This window comes from Panthera leo, chromosome B1 (assembly GCF_018350215.1).
Source record: "Panthera leo isolate Ple1 chromosome B1, P.leo_Ple1_pat1.1, whole genome shotgun sequence".
Taxonomy (NCBI): domain Eukaryota; kingdom Metazoa; phylum Chordata; class Mammalia; order Carnivora; family Felidae; genus Panthera; species Panthera leo.
Window position 1 is genome coordinate 145,260,044 of NC_056682.1, and position 16,094 is coordinate 145,276,137.

A 16,094-nucleotide genomic window follows, 5' to 3' on the forward strand; every position below is an offset into this window, starting at 1 on the left:
AGGAGCAGTTTATTAAGTAGTGTGTTTGCCACAAGCCAATAAGGAAACTGGGTTTGCTTTTCGAGCTTTGTTGTCGTAAGGGAAAGGGGGGTTGACGTTAGGGGGCAGGATATGAATTCATTGAAAGGACAAATGAACCTGTTATTTCCTAGGGAGGGAAACTGCATAATTGTGAAGAGTTCCATGCCAGTCAGTTAACAGTGGCTTACACAATGGAGTAAGAATGTCTATGTACTTTTTAAAGGTCATGTTTGTACAAAGTAAGTAATTAAGATGCTTTTCCCCAGTGTGGTATTTGCTTTTAGCTTTTAGGCCTATTTGGCATAATCCCACTCGAGGTGATAATAGAATCTGCCAAGCTCCAGGCGCACTTATAGCATAAGTAACCTACAAAGAAACTGAAGTTCAGGCTATAATAACTCTTGTCCTGTCAAAAATAGCAAACCACAGTTTACTTGTGGTATGAAAGCAGCAGTTTTAATGGGCTTGAAGCTGAAATAAGTAACAGTGAACTAGGAGCTCCCATTTTTTTCCTTAAGTAATTTTATAAGTGACCTTCATTGTTATTCCACACTGGCCACGTTGTCGGATTTTTTTTGTTTTTGTTTTTGTTTGCCTGAATGAACAAATCAAATATCCAAGCACTGGCATTATTCTCCTCACTCTGTCATGACCAAGAACCACAGACTGGGTGGCTTAAACAAGAACCCGTTTTTTGTCTTGGAGTTCTGGAGGCCAGAAGCCCCAAATCATAGTGCACACAAAGTCGGTTCTTTCTGAGGGCTCAGGTGGAAGGAGCTGTGCCAAGCCTCTCTCCTCGGCTTAGAGGTGGTTGTCTTCATTTTCACACGGTGTTCTCCCTGTGTGATTGTCTGCCTCTGGATTTCCCCTTTGTATAGAGACACCAGACATATTGGATTGGGGCCACCCTCCTGACCTCGCTCTAATTTGGAAAGACCTTGCCTCTCAATGAGGTACTGTGGGTTAGGACTTTAACCTATGGGTCTGGGGAGTGGCCGTGAGGGGCCATAATTCAACCCACAACAGCATTTAGCTGAAGAATCAGTGATTACTGAAGGGCCAATGTGGCCTGAAGGTAAACCTAGCCTCAGTAATAATAATAAGGTGTTTTCTGTTGACAATCATCAGTGAACGTGTGTCACCTGCCAAAGCCTTTGCGGGACATTGAATAGTCAAAGAATAAAAATGGAGTGTCAGCTCTTGAGGAATTCAGAGCCTGTTTGGAGACAGACATGTAAATAGACTAAACTAGAAGGTGATCTGTGTTAACCTAGATGTATACCTGGGGCCCTCGGCAGGCAGAGGAGGGAGGACTTAGAGGCGAGAGTGGGGAGAGAAGACTTCACCTGGGAAGTAACATTGGAGTTGCTGAAGGTGAAAGGAAGTGCATCAAAACGAAAGGCTGACAGAACGTTCCAGACAGAGAAACGCATACAAAGGCACAGATTCACAAAGGGTTGCTGTGGTCTGAATATTTGTGTCTCCTCCAAATTTACACTTTTGAATCCTAAGCCCCAAGGTGATGGTGTTAGAAGGTGCGGTTATTAGGTTATGAGGATGGAAACCTCGTGTGTGAAATTAGTGGCCTTGTAAAAGAGACCCCAGAACTCCCCTGCGCCTTCTGCCATGTGAGACAAGACCAGTCTAAGATCCAAGGGAGCCGTTGCTCAACCATGTTGGTACCTTGATCTCAGACTTCCAGCTTCCAGAAGCGTGAGAAATAAATTCCTGTTGTGTATAAGCCACAGGCCCATTGTATTTTCTTACAACAGCCTGGACAAACTAAGACAACGGTCTTCGCGTACTAAGGAAGAGTAACAAGTTATTCCAATCTCAAAATTAGGTAAGTTTTAGTATCTTGACAACATTCAAGTGACTGATCAGATATTGGCCTTTATAGAAACACTATTCAGACACAATCTTGATTTCTTTGAGTCTTATTTTCCACCTGTACCAAGTGAAATGCTGTGTTATCCACATGTCTAGATATTGTGATGATAACAAGGACGTATGCAAAGATAAGATAATCAACTATTGAAAGATTCAAAATAATTTAGTTTTCCAAAACTTCAAAAACAGGCTTTGGACATCATGGTTGTTAAGGAGTTTGCTAAAGACATAGTGATAAAAGATCTGGAGATCTTCCTTATCAAATATGGGTCTCTTGTCCTAGACCTGCCAAAATCCATGCCAGATCTGGAGCAAAATTAAAGTACAGTTGGATCTAGATTGTTTGAAATGCTCAGATTGTCGGCTTCTTAAATTTCACAGACAATCTACTTTATTAGTTGAATTTTCACACAAGCCTGAGACCCGTACACACATGTAAGTCACACACATACACAAAATCCTATTTTTAACTGTAATCTTATGTTTCTTTCTTCAAAATATTTACCTACTCTAACAGAGCTGCAATATAATTTAATGGTAGTAACAACCACTAATTGAGTCCTGCTTTGTGTCAACACAACTCAATGAACTTTCTGTGTATTATCTGGACACCTTACAAGGGATGCTTGTGTCTTATAGATGAGAGAATTGAATATCCCAGAGAGGTTAAATAATGATGAAAGATTAAAAATAACCACAAATTTTTAAAAGCTCCTCACTTCAAGAAGTGAAACCTACTTCCCAAACCCCTTAGCTCCATGCTGATACTGCTTTGGGCCATAGAATGTAAGGGATGTGGATACTTCAAAGCAAAAATTCCAGAACCCTTGAAGGTAGGTGGGAAGGAGAAAGGGTGAAATACATAAAGGGGATTAAGAGTACGCTTACTGTGATGAGCACTAAGGATTGTATGGAATTGTTGAATCACTATATTGTATACCTGAAACTAATATAACGTTCTATGTAATTTACACTTGAATAAATAAATAGGAAAAAAAATGTTTCCACTTCTGCAATCTTGAAATGCTGCTGCCACCATAAGAACAGGGCAGAGCTCCTCTGCTGGAGACATGAAGCCCAGCCAACAGCCAGCACCAAGCACCATACTAGTGAGCAAGGCAGACCCGCTCAAGCCACAGATGACTGTAGCCACATGAGTGACCCAGGAGAGACCATCAGAAGAACCACCCAGCTGAGCCCAGTCCAGCTGTGGCATCACTTAGCCCAATCTGATGACCTACAGGCTCATGAGCCAAGATAAAACGGTTGGTGCTTTCAGCCACTACATTTTGGGGAGGTGATAGATAACTGAGAGAGTAACTCAGCAGATCACCCAATGTAGCTGACCCCATTTTTTACCTCAAATTGGCCATAATAATCATCATATTTCCTTTAGAATACCCTACAAAAACTTGTGGTGTGAATGGGCTCTTAGTTATTAATTAGTGCCCTGATACTGATTCTACAAATTTTAGAAAGCCAACCCTAGAACCACAACTAAATAAATTTAATAATAATCTAGTTAATGAAATAGTCCTATACTAAATATCAGAAAGCTGAGTCCTAACTCATTTTGAAATAGGACTGTTCTGTGACATTTGGTAATTCCTTGGGGGTCTCTGAGCCTCCACAGTCCCATCTATAAAATGAGAGAACTGATTTTTTTGTGTGATCTCCAAGGTTTTGAACTAAACTCTTATCTGCCTGCTAAAAGACCAGTTCCTGGTTTTAATTTGTGACTTGTTTATTCCTCTTCAAACTATGTGTTTTTTTTTTTTTTCAGGGAACCCCTGAGAGCTAAGGAAATACTTCTGACTACTTCTCACTTAAAAGAGAAAATATTTATCATTTTAATTTTGAGGACAAAATGTCAGTAGGTGTACTATCCTTTTCACAGGAGAAGATAAGGTGCTGGATGTGGGGTTGGTAGATTCTACCCCCCCCCCCCCCGCCCACACACACACACACATCCATTTCAAGGCCTTATGGACCAAACTTCTAGGTTTTTACTTTTTCCCTGCCCACTTCACATTTTCCTTCCTCCTGATTCTCTGGTATTATACTCCTTACTAAAATAATTGTACATGAGTCAACACTGGGATCTAACTTCTGGGGAATCCAAGTGACCAAGTTTCGCTGAAAGCAGATTCTGATACAATCCCTTGAGTGCAGTAGTTTACCTTTGAAAGAACCATACAAAGAGCAAGTGAGGGAATGAGGGAGTGTAGGGTAGGGAAGAGAAAAATACCGATACAGTCTATGTAATAAATGAGCTGTCACTGTTAAGTAAGTAGAGACTAATCTTGCTAGGGAGCCGCTGAGGAATTTTGTAAAATGTTCCTCAGAATTGTGCCACCAAGACTTTCCAGCCATATAAAAGGGAACAGTCCTAACTTCCTGCCATGAACAACTAGAAAACTCAACAGAACACATTGAACAACTGCTTTTAGACACTAGAAAATAAGCAACAGAAGACTAGGCTCCCTGAGAAAAGGAAATAAAGAAGGTCAGGTTCATGATCACCCTGGCTTTTTTGCTGGAGCAATTCTGGACCATGGTTTGGCAGGGGGTGGGGGTGGGGGGATCCCAAGCAGAGCACAGTGGTTTTGCTGACTTGAGGAGACACAGATTTGAATTAAGGGAAACTGAGGTGACTACAAGTTATGGAGTAGGGTTGCAGGAAGGAGAGCTGCATGCATGAAAACAGAGCTCTGGAAATCTATACTGAGGTTCCATTGGGTCTCTCTGATCAATGCTAAGTCACACATGCATATGATGAAACTCCACTGGGTCAAGCAGAGAGGGGCCAGAGATCTATAAGCTGAGCAATTCTTAGACTGCATGGGGTGGGGAGATATTTGAGTTCAGACTTGTTAGAGTGGAGGGAGCTTGTGAGCATTCAGGGCATTTGGCAGAGGCACAGGAAGGGCATGACTTAGCAGTACAGTTAAACAAGCCTTGGGGCAAAGAACTCTCTGTAGACCACCCTAATGAAGCTTAAAAACAAGCCTCAAAAATATCAAGCTGGTTCTCTAGTAACTTAACTGCCCGTCATAGCAGAGGCCAAGATCGGAAAGTAAGAAAACAAAATCTTAACACTTAACAACATAGGATTCAAAATTTCCCTCATCCAATCAAAAATTACTAAACATGCCAGGAAGAAAAGCATGATCCATAATGGGAGGGGGGTGGTGGAGATCAGTCAATAGAAATAAAAATGACACAATGATAGAATTAGTAGACAAGGTTTTGGGGCACCTGGGTGGCTCAGTCAGTTAAGCTTCCAACTCTTGGCTTCAGCTCAGGTCATGATCTCACAGTTCATGAGTTTGAGTCCCATATCAGGCTCTGCACTGACAGTATGGAGCCTGCTTGGGATTCTCTCTCTCCCTCTCTCTCTGCCCCTCCCGCTCTCATGCTGTCTCTCTCAAAAATAGATAAACTTAAAAAAATTTTTTAATAAAAATTAAAATGAATTAATAGACAAGGATTTTAAACTAGCTATTACAAATATGCTCAAGGGTTTAAGAGAAAATGTGAACATAATGAGGAGAGAAGTGGAAAGTTTATATATATAATAAATATATTTATAAATAAATCATTTAGCAAAGCAATGAAATGAGAGTCCTTGCTAAGGTAGCTATAAGAATGTAAATGTTTTTGAGGAGATAGAGTATCAAGGTAGACAGGAACTCCTTCATATTTATATAGTGTATTTTCCAGAATTGTCCAACCAAAGGACAGGAAAATAGATTTTCATCTACTAAGTCCTGCCCCTGAATGAGTGTGGCCTCTTAGGGCATTAAATCACAGGCCATCCTGCCTCTGAGCTGAGCAAACTCTCTCTGCCATGCTCTCCTCCCCACACCAAATGGAGATAGCCCTCAGGAAGAGGATCAGAAGGACAGGGGGCTTGAGTTGGGAAGCTGTCACCAAGTATATATGGTGCCCATTGTAACGGTGCAACTCATTGGTAAGTAAAGGAAATATGAACGGGGGCATCAATGGTGAAGATAGGATTATTTGTGTGGGTAGTCAGGAAGAAAAGAGAAACGGTATCATCTGTTATTCTGGACTGTCTCCATTATGCTATTTCAGGTTTGCCACTTCCACCATTCCCCAGTGTCCTTCCAGTTACTTCTTGAAATCCTGAGAGGACATCTCCATTGCATTCACAAAGAAGGACTCATAATGACATAATGACTCCTTTCTGGGTTTAGCTCCTTTGGTAACATTGCTCAAGAAACTTTAGTCAATGTTGCCATAGTTATTTCCTGCTGATGATCTTTCAAAGTTGTGATGTGTCACCCAGTATTCTTTTCCTACTTAAACTCATGACCACCACCTTACACCCCTTGTGTCCCATTTCCTGCCATATCACTCTTAATGGGAGACTGCCTTGTACTTGCAAAGTCTCAGGTTGATTTGGTGGGAAAAGTATAGTACATATCCACTTGATTGAGGACAGGCACTGAAACGATGTCCATAGAATTGGCCTAAGGACCAATGGCAGATTTCTGGAGCCACTGATAATGCTTAATCCCTGCAAAAACTTGAGAAAGTGTGTTCTTTTATTCCCTTCATTCTGTAGCAAGGGACATGAGGCTGAGTGAAGTCAAGAAACATGCCCAAGATCGCACAGTCAACAAATGATAGAGCTGGAATTTATCCAAAGTTTACCCAATTCTTTGAAACCTATGTCCTTAACCACCATATGAACAGAACATCTCCTTTCTCCTTTCTATGTTGTGTGTTCCATACTGACAAAAGCTCAGTGGCCAGTACAGCAGGCTCAAGCCAGTGTTTGAATGTAAGAACTGGTCTTAGGTGTGAGGGTGTTATTGAGCCCTCGGGGTCCCTCTTATAAATAGTTTCCAATGTCCCGTACCTTGGGGTGAGGGAGTAAATGTTAGCATTTGTGGAGCTTCAATAATGGTTTGCATTTACAGTAAAACTTTGGTTTGCGAGCATAATTCGTTCTGGAAACATGCGTGTAATCCAAAGCACTTGTAGATCAAAGCGAATTTCCCCATAAGAAAAAATGGAAACGCAGATGATTCATCCCAAACCCAAAAATATTCATCTAAAAATGATTACAATACTGTAATATGATACAAAATAATAAAGAAAATACAAAATATGAAGAAAAATAAATTAACCTACACTTACCTTTGAAAACCTTTGTGACTAGTGTGAGGGAGACAAGAGGGAGGAGGGTTATTAAGTAGGATGATTTTCACTATCACTAACAGGTGTTGACTACAGTACAGTATGAATCAACTCTTGTCCTATCTGTATTTAATGTGACTGGTGATACGACTGCTGAGGAAAGGGTCTCTATCTGGAAGCAGCCTGACCTAGAATGAAGCAGAGCATTCCTAAGCTTACTCTTATATGGAAAAGCAAAGGACTGTCCATAGGTGCTTTGAAGCGACAAAAAACACACTAGTGACAGTTGTGGGCACCTTCCAACGTTCCGAAAAATCACTGATTTCTGCCAAACACCACAGCCTGAGACCGAGCATCCGAGCATGGAAGACGATCACCTACAATCCCACAGTGTGTGTGTGTGTGTGTGTGTGTGTGTGACAGAGAAAGAGAGAAGGAACCATTGTCTCAATTGTGATCATGTGACATTTGGCATCACGTACTACTCGTATTTCAAGACATGGCTCATTTATCAGGTTAATGTTTGCTCCTTTTGCGGAACACTCGCAGAACAAGTTACTCGCAATGCAACGTTTTACCTTATTTACTTCTGTACCATTCACAAATTTTCTTCCTTCTTATCTCAGTGATAACTAATAACACTGCAGTTACAAAGAGGTTCCCATTTTTAACTTTATGAAAAAAAAGCTCACACAGGTTGTTTCTTGCTACTTAGAATCCTTATTTACCCAGCTACTTGGGCAAAGCAGAATCTGATCTTAGGTATGGAGGCTGCCGGCCCTGCCTTCTGGCCTCTGCTGAAGACTTTTACCTAGGGCTCAGGATTTCCTGAATGAGTCCTGAGTCAGAGACAAGCACACCCCACACATTCACGAACATTCTTCCTTTCCTGGTTTGGAGTGTGGTTTCAGATCATAGGCATCTTTCCTCTCTTTACGTACAAATCTTGTTTGTCTTGGAAACATCAAGTGCTTGGTGTCATCCTGGGGCAGTTGGATACCAACTTCCAGAGGGCTTTCTCAGGCTAAACAATCTATCAGGTTCCATAAAATTTGCACTAGGAAGGATGGGAACGAATATACTCAAACCTTAAAACTATTTGATAAATTGATATAAAGAATTGGAGTAACATTAAACTCAGTGGCAGATATATATATATATATATATATATATATATATATATATATATATTTATTTATTTATTTTTCTATTGAGATAGAGAACACCTGGGTGGGGGAGAGGGGGAAAGAGAGGGAGAGGGAGAGAGAGAGAGAGAGAGAGAGAGAGAGGGAGAGAGAGACTTAAGCAGGCTTCACGCTCAGGGTCAAACCCCATCCCGCCACCCTGGGTTCATGACCTGAGCACAATCAAGAGTTGGGATCTCAACCGACTGACCCACCCAGGCACCCCAGTGTCAGTTACTTATAAATGAAGGTTAGAAAATTGAACACAAATGTCAATTATATCTTTTTGTACACAAAGTACTCAGCTATTCACTTTTTGTGCTTCTACTGGTGACCCAACTTATTTGAGGTTTGAAGAAAAAATTCACTTTACCGCCATTTCCCTGCCAGCTTCATTAAATTGTCAATAATTGTTTGAAGACTCATTTAGCAAAAGCAATTAAATGAGACTCCTTGTTAAGATTGCTCTAAGAATGTAAATGCTTTTGAGGAGAGAAAATTGAGTAGTAGGGTAGAGAGGAGCTCTTTGTAACAAATGGCAATAAATATCAGTGACTCTTACACTGAGGGACAGAGGGAAACCCATACTTGGGAAAAGCATATTCCTGGGTAAATGAAACCCAAGCATATTCCTGGGTAAATGAAATGACAGCTATCATCAGGTAAAGTCAAGCATAAATTATAGTTTGACTTATCTGTGTAGCAAATTGAATGCCCAGGAGGAAAAACAATTTTTAAAAAGGCCAAGAAATATTCCTATAAATCATCAGATGATCCAGTAAAGATAGACTTTTTGCCCCTAAATGAAACAAACATTTTTTTTTTATTTTGAAATACTTTATTTTCAAGTTCTTTTCAAAAACAGCCATAAATATGTGAGCCTCTCTGTTATAAGACATAGAGAAACACTGCATATTTAACAATAAATAAGGCATTATGCCTTACAGGAAAGACATAAAATGTCCACAGGATATGTAGAACATTGTAGTTCCTAAAGCTTCAACATGAGAAATGTTGACCACATACTGTGACATCATTTCAATAAATAACAGCCATTCTTTTAAACAATTACAAAAATAGTTGTGCACATACATTCCCCCAGCCTGATAACAACCTCACTCTCTACTTGGATGCCCCAGCCACTGTCGCAGTGGCTGGTATGCTATGGGTTCCTCAGAAGTATTAATTTAATGACTGGGTATATGTGCAAACCTTTACCTTCAAAGTAAATAAAAATCAGGGTTGAACTAAGCTGGGTTTAACATAAAATAAACAATAAAAATAACGGCACAGTGCCGCAAAGAGATTCAATCGCAGCCTATAATTACGTTGCATGTAAAATAGTGGCAGAGAATCTCTGAAAACCAGCCCACCAACAAATAAATAAATAAATAAATCGGAGGCTTCTCCTAAGAGACGCTCAAAACGTATGAGACCCAATTCTGGTGGCACTGGGCGCTGACGATTCCACTTTTTCCTCTTTGATTCCTGTAAGGGCAAGGCCGGATTCAGGTGCAGCCACCAGTCTGCTTCCGCCTTCCTCTGGTCAGTTGGAGCTGCCCGATAATGAGAAAAATGTCATCCTTAGTACTGCTCAGGAAAGCTGGCTGGCACAGCACCCCTCTCCTGTCCCAACCGTGACGTTCCAGAGTTTTCTGAAGCTAGTTTCCCCAGCCTGGCATCTAAAGGCTACTGCCTACACTGTGTGGCAGAGACCTCTAAGCTCGTGGATGCTTTCATTTGGGAATGTAGGTGGAGCCTGTGGTCTCGGCTCAATTATTGGCTACAAACAGCCACAACGTGTTTCTCTCTGTCACACTGGGCCTCCCTTCAGCCTCATAGCAACCCCATATGGTAGTTACTACGGTTTACTCTTTTCCTGGGCATACAGAAGCTTTAGATTCATCATCATCATCGTCATCGTCATCATCCTTGGGTCACATGTCTGATAGGTGAAAGAATCCAGATTTGCTCCTAGTACAGTGTCACTACGAGGTGCCTGCTCTTCACCTCTAAGCTTTAGAGCCTATGTTGCACAACACCAAGGATTTTGCTTTGCAGACGTGAAGCCCAGAAGGAATGGGGGGGGGGGGGGCATGCCTATGTTTCTTAACAGGTGGAAAGCTTTTTAATGTAACTGACCAACACCAATAACTGTAATAAAAGCAGGTTTACCCACATTCGTTTGAATGGGGAGAAAGGGCACTAGAAATATTCTTCCCGCAACAAAGCGGATGAATAACCTGAACAGCAAATTTAGTGTGAAACAGATTTTTCAGTCCTTCAGCAAAGGACTGATCAAGTTTTCTTGATCAAACTTCCCGGACGCATTTGCCAGGATCCGTGACCAAGGACTCTAGCAGCACGCGTCAACAGAAAGCATAACTCACTTGCTTAGCATCTTTTCGATGATTCTCTTGACCATGGGGGCTTCGGGGTTGAGACAGGCTTGGTGTCCGTTCTTGAGAGTGGCTCTGCGGAGACAAGGCAGAGTCCCCGTTGGCGGGAGGCCGGGCCGCGGGTGGGGGGCACGGGGGCGGGGGGAACGGCCAGGACGGCGGCAGCGCGGGGCGTCACTTACATGACTTCGGTGTGGGCGCAGTGGGGGCCCGACGGCGTCACCTTGACGCTCTGGATGTTCTTGAGGTGAATGCCCTGCACGGTCTGCAGGCACTGGCAGCGCAGCTCGGTGACGACGGGCGCCCCTGCGGGGAGAGCAGGCCGGGTGAGCGGGCGGCCCCGGGGCGCGCACCCCTCCCCCACCCGCACCCCCACCCGCACCCGCACCCCCACCCGCACCCCGTCCCCCCGCGGGCTCCGGGCCTCACCTGCGGCGCGCCGGGCGGCGGGGACCAGGAGCAGGAGCAGCAGCGCGGCGCCGAGGAGCCGGGGAACGCGGGTCGCGGTGCGGGCCATGGGGCTCAGCTCGGGGAGTCGCGGCGGCGGTGGCTGGAGCTGGACGGCTAGCGGGAGGGCTGGCGGAGCGGACTCTGTGGCTCCCCGAGCCGGGAGAACCGCTTTTATCCCCTGTCGACTCGGTGCGGCGCGGCGCAGGGCGCAGTGGGGGGGCAGGGAAATTCCCGGCGCCCCGGGTCATTCCCGGGTGCGGAAGGTTCGCGCGGCCCCGCCCCCGGGGTGGAGGGGGACCCGCCCGCGGGTGCCGGCGACTCAGAGACCGTTGTCCGCCCCAATGCGCAAAGGGGGCGTGAGTGGCCGCCCGGCGGCGGCTGCCACCGCGGGGGAGGGTGCGGCGACCGTGGGCGCCCAGGGATCCCCGGGCGCTGGGAGAGGAGCTGGGGGCGGATCTGTGAGCCCGGGACAGGGGTGGCGCGGCAGTTTTGGAGGGAGAGTTCTGCCTCGTTAGTGATCAGATTTGGGGGAATTAAGGATAGCGAGGGGGTAAATTTTGCTTAGCTCTCTACCTTCCGTCTCTGTATATTCTGTCTCTGAATTCCGTCTTGCACAGGTCCTACGCCTGAAAGGAATGCTGTCAAAAATACAGCCAGCGTCTCGGATTCCAGAGAAAAATGTTCAAACTGTTTCTCTTGTATATTCTCAAACCACACTTAGATTACCTTGGTTATGTTTTCCATTTGGTGGGAATAAGAATCAGTGTCTAGAGTCGATTCCAGTGTGGATTTCAGTGAAAGGAGAGGGCTGTAACATGACCTTTTTGTTCTTCTTTTGTATACTGCTGAACTTCCTTGTACTCCAAAATGTTGGAATGCCCTAAATCCCGGAAAATCTCTTTTTCCATGCATGAGAGGTTCAAATTTGAGCTATGGAATACGGGACCGGCCATCAGTCTCAAGCTGGAGAGGGGCAAGTTGGCCAGGCTCCCGGAATTCACGAGTTCTGGTCTTTCCGGGAACAAAGCAGCACAAGGTCCCCAGTGAGCGGGTACCTGCTGTGTGGCACCCTCACATGAACCGCCACATCACCCTCAAAAATCCGTTACCACACAACCCTCAGGGCTGGTCTCCCTTTCTCTAGCAACAGTGACTTGTCTGTTTTCGTACTAGGAATTTCAGTCTCTGAAGCTGACACCTTTGCTATTTTTTCACCAGAAGTTTTAGAGAAATCTGACGAATTCAATATTAGGTAGAGAGGGTTTAAGTGTAATTCTCCAGGTTGGATTCAGACCTCTTGGACACGTGGAATCCCATGCGGGAAGGGGGGAACAAACAAGAATGACCTCTGGCCCAGAGATGGGTATGTAGGAACAGGGCTCCCAGACTGCCCAGCTTAGTGGGTAAGAGCCTGCTCCCGGCAGCTGGCCACTGAGCCCTTAGCGAAACCACCTATCACCTGCAAGTTGTTAAACATTTCTCTGTCCACACCAAGATAGTTATGAGAAATGAGTCAACATTTGTGAGAGGTGGTGCAGATTAAACACTTTATAAATGTTCATTAAGTGAGTGGAATAACTTTTCCCAGCATTGCCCAAACAGAAACTCAACCCGTTGTAAATCCTTCCATAAAGAAAAAAAAAACAATTGTAATGGAAAGGTTCACTCCCCAATTTTTCTTTTCACATTTAAAATGTTCTGTATTAGTGGGAATGCAAGCTGGTGCAGCCACTCTGGAAAACAGTATGGAGGTTCCTCAAAAAACTAAAAATAGAACTACCCTAGACCCAGCAATTGCACTGCTAGGCATTTATCCAAGGGATACAGGTGTGCTGTTTTGAAGAGGCACATGCACCCCCATGTTTATAGCAGCACTATCAACAATAGCCAAAGTATGGAAAGAGCCCAAATGTCCGTTGATGGATGAATGGATAAAGAAGAGGTGATATATATATATATATATATATATATATATATATATATATATACACAATGGCATATTACTCGGCAATCAAAAAGAATGAAATCTTGCCATTTGCAACTACATGAGTATTATGCTAAGTGAAATTAGTCAGAGAAAGACAAATATCACATGACTTCACTCATATGAGGACTTTAGGAGACAAAACAGATGAACATAAGGGAAGAAAAACAAAAATAATATAAAAACAGGGAGGGGGGCAAAACAGAAGAGACTCATAAATATGGAGAACAAACTGAGGGTTACTGGAGGGATTGTGGGGGGGGGGGGGATGGGCTAAATGGTTAAGGGGCCCTAAGGAATCTACTCCTGAAATCATTGTTGCACTATATGTTAACTAATTTGGATGTAAATTTAAAATTTGTAATGTAAATTTGGATGTAAAAAAATTAAAAAATAAAATTAAAAAAATAATAAAATAATAAACAGCAAAACACAGGACAAAGGCAAAAAAATAAAAAAAAGACGAAGTAATTTCAATTCATGTGTAAAAAGGAAAATGAGCATATTCACCTTAAAAGACTAAAACAGAGATACCTGGCTACCTCAGTTGGAAGAGTATTGGACTCTTGATCTCAGAGCCTGAGCTCGAGCCCCAAGTTGAGGGTAGAGTTTACTTTTAAAAAATAAAAAGGAAAACCAACTACCACAAGAATAGACAAAGACAAGAACAAAAATTTCTTTCTCCCTTTTCTCTTCCTTTTCTTCTTTTCCTTCTCTTCCTTTTCTTCCTCTCCTTTTTCTTCTTTTTAAATACTTACTTGTTGAATCTCTCCCTCTTGGGGAGAAATAGTTACTCTAACATGGCAATGAAAACGAAATCCATCAGATGTTGTAAACCAATTGTTTCCTACACACTCAAAACTCAAAGCTACACAGTTCTCCAAGTAATTGTGAACATTTTTCCTCACTAATTTTGCTTTAGTTTTTAAAAAAAGTCATGAAAGTGTGAAATAGGGACAAAATTCTGGAAAACAGAAGGTGTTGAGTGAATATAGGGTAAAACGAAGTTATATGCAGGGATCCTGTGCTATCATGAGAACTAAGACTTTCAGGAACTTTTGAAGGGGGAGCAATAGCCTATGGATGTTGCTTAGTTAATTACATACTGTATTTCATTTGCTGTGAAGTACTACTAGTGAATGTAAAATTATCTGTACCCTTATAAATGAAAATATCTTGTCTATTGCAGATCAAAATATTTTAGCCCCCCCCCCCCCCAAAAAAAATGTTCTGTATTAGGCTTCCTGAAAGGAAGGCACAACTGTACTCTACCAGGAGATACACTTACCCGGGAGTTTTCAATTTTCCAATTTTACTGTTGAGCTCTACCACTGATTTAGTTTGTGGTCCTAGTTCCAATCACTTCATCTATAAAAAGGAGTTTGACTTAAAGACTCTTCATCGCATTTGTTGGAAAAGATGACTATCTTTAAAGACATTCTAGCCTTTGTCAGTATGTTCCTGACAGGAAAAACTAGGGAAATTGAAAGATCAAAATTTGTGTTAAGCAGTAAGAAGGGAGAACAAAAAATCCTGAAAGTTGTAAATATGAGACTAGCTTATGAGTAATTGAGTCTGTGTGGGTCTCCCCTTGTTATATATAAATTGTGCTCTGGGATTTGATGGGAAACTGGCCAGTAATCCAAAAGCATTCTTTAAAACTTGAAAGGTGCATTGCTTTGTTTTCTACTTGTAAATGTAAGACAGCCTCATTTTATGAAGTTTATAAAATCAGAAAGTCATGAAGAGACTATTTTTTCTATAATCTCTTAACTTTTGTTTGTTCTGCAGAATAAACTTTAACAAAGTCGCTGAAAATTTGAGTTTTTATTCAACAAACATAGTAGCTAATGAATAAGAGTCTACAGGATTCTGAGTAAATACGAAACAGACCACTTCCTTTATTTAGTTGCCACATACTATGGGTTAGTTACTAAGCCTCTGCACCTACTCCAAGGTGCAGCACATTTATTTTGTGCTTAATTGCAGGTGCTTTTCTAAGGGTTTTTACAAATATTGACTCATTCAATCTTCCAAACAACCCTGTGAAATAGATATTATTATGGGACTTTAAGGTTATGTTTATGGGGCTTTAAGTTTACAAATATAAAAACTAAAGCGAAGAGAGGTTAAGTAACTTTCCCAAAGTCACAGGATATTGAGTCCAGCACTCACACTCAGAGAGAATGGCTTTTAACCATAATGCTATGATAAAGATGCTCTGTGATACACAGTTAAGAATTCCTAGAGAGGAGTGATTTAACAAAATCAAAAACAAAAACAAAAAAAACACTGTTATCCTCCTAGCCGAGTGGTTCAAATTTAATATTTTAAACTGTGAGCACAGCAAAATGATCATACATCTTGCATGGTTTTGTTTCACTAATAGCATAATTCTCTCCTGTTATAACCTGTTCATATACGTTGATGCATTTTCTTAAATTGTCCAATTCCGAAAACCAAGTAATTTGAACGTGGAGAAATCTGGTAAACCTCCCCTTAACTAAAGGATAAAGGTTAATGGTGTCACTCGGTATTAAGTGGATATCATGTACCTCCTGATATGATATGATGAAAAGGGCACTTCAGCTCTTTGGTACTTTCCCCCAGAGTTTGTAACTCTATCTAGCCATGAGAAAACATCCTTTAAACCTAAATTGAGGAATATTAAATAGCTGACTAGAACTCTTCAAAAACGTCAAAGTCATGACAAATAAGGAAAGACTCAGAGACTGTCACAGTTCAGAGGGAAGTGGGGGACATAACTCACTGAGGGTGGCATCCTGGGTTGGGTCCTGGAGCAGAAAGTGGACAATAAGTGGAAAATCTGGTGAAGTCCAATCAAGTCTGGAGTTTTCATTAATAATAGTAATAATGTGCCATGTGGCTCTGTCGGTTAAGTGTCCAACTTCGGCTCAGGTCATGATGTGCAAGTTCGTGGGTTCGAGCCCCTCGAAGGGCTCTGTGCTGACAGCTCAGAGCTGGAGCCTGCTTTGG

The 16,094-nt window shown here is 42.4% G+C and overlaps 1 protein-coding gene across 1 annotated transcript; it reads right to left on the reverse strand.

Annotated features, from left to right (window-relative positions):
* Positions 1–9,125: 9,125 nt before the first annotated feature.
* Positions 9,126–11,264, reverse strand: LOC122217110 (growth-regulated alpha protein-like). The gene is made up of 4 exons (XM_042934003.1): positions 11,093–11,264; positions 10,846–10,969; positions 10,655–10,738; positions 9,126–9,820 (listed from the first exon to the last, which is right to left on the reverse strand). Exons 1-4 carry the CDS (start codon positions 11,178–11,180, stop codon positions 9,811–9,813), a joined length of 306 nt encoding a protein of 101 aa, XP_042789937.1. The 5' UTR covers positions 11,181–11,264; the 3' UTR covers positions 9,126–9,810.
* Positions 11,265–16,094: the final 4,830 nt, after the last annotated feature.